At 41.3% G+C, this 2,893-nt stretch overlaps 1 protein-coding gene across 1 annotated transcript in view; it reads right to left on the minus strand.

Annotated features, from left to right (window-relative positions):
• Window positions 1–1,260, minus strand: part of LOC104074851 (interferon alpha-inducible protein 27-like protein 2A) — a 4,478-nt gene extending 3,218 nt beyond the window's left edge. Inside the window, exon 1 of the mRNA XM_009575131.1 lies at window positions 1,113–1,260. Coding sequence (XP_009573426.1) covers window positions 1,113–1,260 — 148 coding nt within the window. The remainder of the gene's footprint in view (window positions 1–1,112) is intronic.
• Between the last annotated feature and the right edge of the window lie 1,633 nt (window positions 1,261–2,893).

The raw sequence follows: 2,893 nt of genomic DNA on the forward strand, positions 1-2,893 counted from the left end.
TGCTCCCTCCCAGCCTCTGCTTGGTAGCATGGAAGCTGTCCTTGACAGGGTACTTAGCAGCAACTGAAAACATCAGTGTGTTATCAACATTCTTCTCATACTAAATCCAAAACACAGCACTAGGAAGAAATGTAATTCTATCCCAGCTGAAACCAGGACAACTACGAAAAGAATAGACCAGCAGTTGACCAATATGGCAGAGAGCCCCACCTGTAACCAGCCCGCAGCCTGCTGCTCAGCACACTCCTGACACGCGGGAGGTGTGGGTCCAAGACCCCTAAGGGTTTTGAAGCCTTTGACCGAGGTCAGCCTGCTAACTACTGTGCTGTTGGGTAAAGGAGGATTACACGGGGCACTCCTTTCTGGCGGGGTTATGCCTGCTTAGAGGATGCCTGCTGAATCGGGTCACACAGGCAGGACTGGCAGGGAGAATACCTTGTGCATGAATCCCACAGGATCTGGGGTTAAACAAGTGCCAAGCTGCTGAGAGTCGTCAGGTCAGGGATTGCTCTGTGCATGCAACAGAAAAGCAGGCACCTGCAGGGTTAGCTCGTGTGAAAGCCAGCTATGCCTAATTTCAGTACTTAGATACGTGCTGTCAAGGATGTGTATATATTCCCTTTGTGAATTCAGCTCTTGGACTGCAGCTAATTTCCCTCTGCTATCGCATTTGCATAAGGTTTTATGGATTCTCCCTGTGTGGATGTATGTGAGTAAAGAGCAAGGGAAATCTGATAATTTATATGAAATGTAGGTACACAGATCATGTTCTTGCATAAGTGTATCGTTGCTTATTGCTACTATGACTTTCCGTATAATTGATGATTCCTAGCAGAACGGAAAGATAGCACAAACTTCAAATAAACACTGTCCTGAATCTCATGAATACCACATATGTATGTGTACATTCATGCATATGTACATACACAGAAAGCACCCTTAATAGCATCCCACTCGTAACATGCAGTTAAATATAGGAATCTTTTGTCTTCAGCACAATACAGGAATGTAGGAGAGAAGAGATTACGTATCAAGCTTATTTTCAAGGAAAAAAAATTGTTCGGCCCTATGCACTAAACCACAAAACCACACGCACACAGAATTGCTCATACCCATTTCTTGGAGAGTAGCAGTAGGGCCTCCAGAATGCACGCCTCCCCCAGATGCTCTTGCTTCCCGGGACATCATCGATGAAGCAAGCGATCCTCCTGTGATCCCGGAGGAAGTGAAACCAGCATTGCGGACATTTTGGTCGGACATTTCTCTTTCTGGTGGTGTGGACTCCGCTGAAGCGTGGCGACCCTCAGCCAGTCTTTTTATGCACTGTCCAGCTAACAGCAAAGAATCGAAACTGCTACCATGATAAGAAGGAAAAGAAACTGAAACGTATCCTCATCTGGGAAATGAAACCAAACTTTATGAACATGCCTTTTTATTGCTCTTATCAGGGTGAAGTTTAGGCAAACCAACTAAATTTCCTCTTATAATACTAAAACAAATCAGTAGCGTATGAATCATGGATTGGCAACTGATGTGGCAGAGAACTTCTTCCTTCTCTTGCATTGCAATCTATTGTACTGAATTGCACCTGTAGAAGATAGCCCCTCATTTTAAGAATTACTACAACTCTGAGTAAAGACAATAGACAAAAAGGCAGCAAAGTGGCGGTCCTGTGGAAACTGAACTTGAGTTGGTTATAGCACCCAGAGTTCAGGTGTGGTACAGCTACCCCTGAAAAAACTGGTTTACAGAGATCTGGAAATCAGAACTCAATTAACAACGGATGGTTGAAATTAATTTCTTTATGGAAGGAACTGTTAGGGGACCTTGCGTCATGCGAGCAGATTGACACAGATGTTTTGTTCCTCCTCATGCAAATCCTGCTAAAGCAGAGCCTCCATCTTTAATGAACAGGCCTTTGCAAATGGCACACACTCCTTTTCCGCAGTTTTTCTTAGCCAGTAGTTTAAATAAGGCTGTTTAAAAATCCATGGGTCTCCTCCCTTAGGTAGAGGAATATCTGATTAGGTCACACTACCACAGAGATGGCTCTCAGAGTGGAAGTATACAGAATAAAAATATAGCATTCTCAGGGTTGTATAATATCTATATCTTGCACGTCGTGGGTTATAGAACAAAGGATACAAAGTCCGTTCCTCTCTTCTTATATGTGCTATTTATCTGGGCAGTGGGATATCTGGCCCATGCACCCCTGAGCAGCACTGCTCTTTTAACTCTTTTCTTTCATTCAATTTTTCTTTAATTCATATAAGTCAGTTTTCTTTAATTCTCAAGTTTGTTCTTTTTATTTTCCACTCTGCTTGTATTAGGGCTTCTGTAATTATGACACATCTTTATCCCCATAATTTCTCAAATCTCTCATTTATCATTTTGAATTACTTAATGTTATAAAATATCTAAAGTTGCAGCTCAAATGCAAGTAAAATTCCATGTAAGAATAGGACAATTAATGCTATAGGCCCTCTTCAAAGTGACAATAAAACCAAAAATGTTACTTTCTTTGTACATATTGCTACAGATCCTTCCTTCAAAACTGCTAAAATCTTTTGGTGCTTTGTTAATATCACTTATTTAATATTCCAAACAGTCCATCAGGAAATGATGATAAAGTCTGGCAAAGTCACAGGGAATGAAGGCCTCACAAAGTTGCGGAGACTCTATATGTGATGACCTTTTACTCAATCCCATGTATGGTGCCTCTTGGAAAGCATATTTAATAAAGGTCCTAAAACACAATTCATAATGGATACACACAAAGTTGTTTAACTAAAAATAGTTAAAATTAGATAAAATAAAAGTTTTATTGCAAGTAAAGTGCCTCAGAGCAATTCATGGTTGGCAGAGCATGCTGGTTTTGGCTGGGATAGAGTTA

Source organism: Fulmarus glacialis, unplaced genomic scaffold (genome assembly GCF_000690835.1).
Source record: "Fulmarus glacialis isolate BGI_N327 unplaced genomic scaffold, ASM69083v1 scaffold7873, whole genome shotgun sequence".
Classification (NCBI taxonomy): Eukaryota; Metazoa; Chordata; class Aves; order Procellariiformes; family Procellariidae; genus Fulmarus; species Fulmarus glacialis.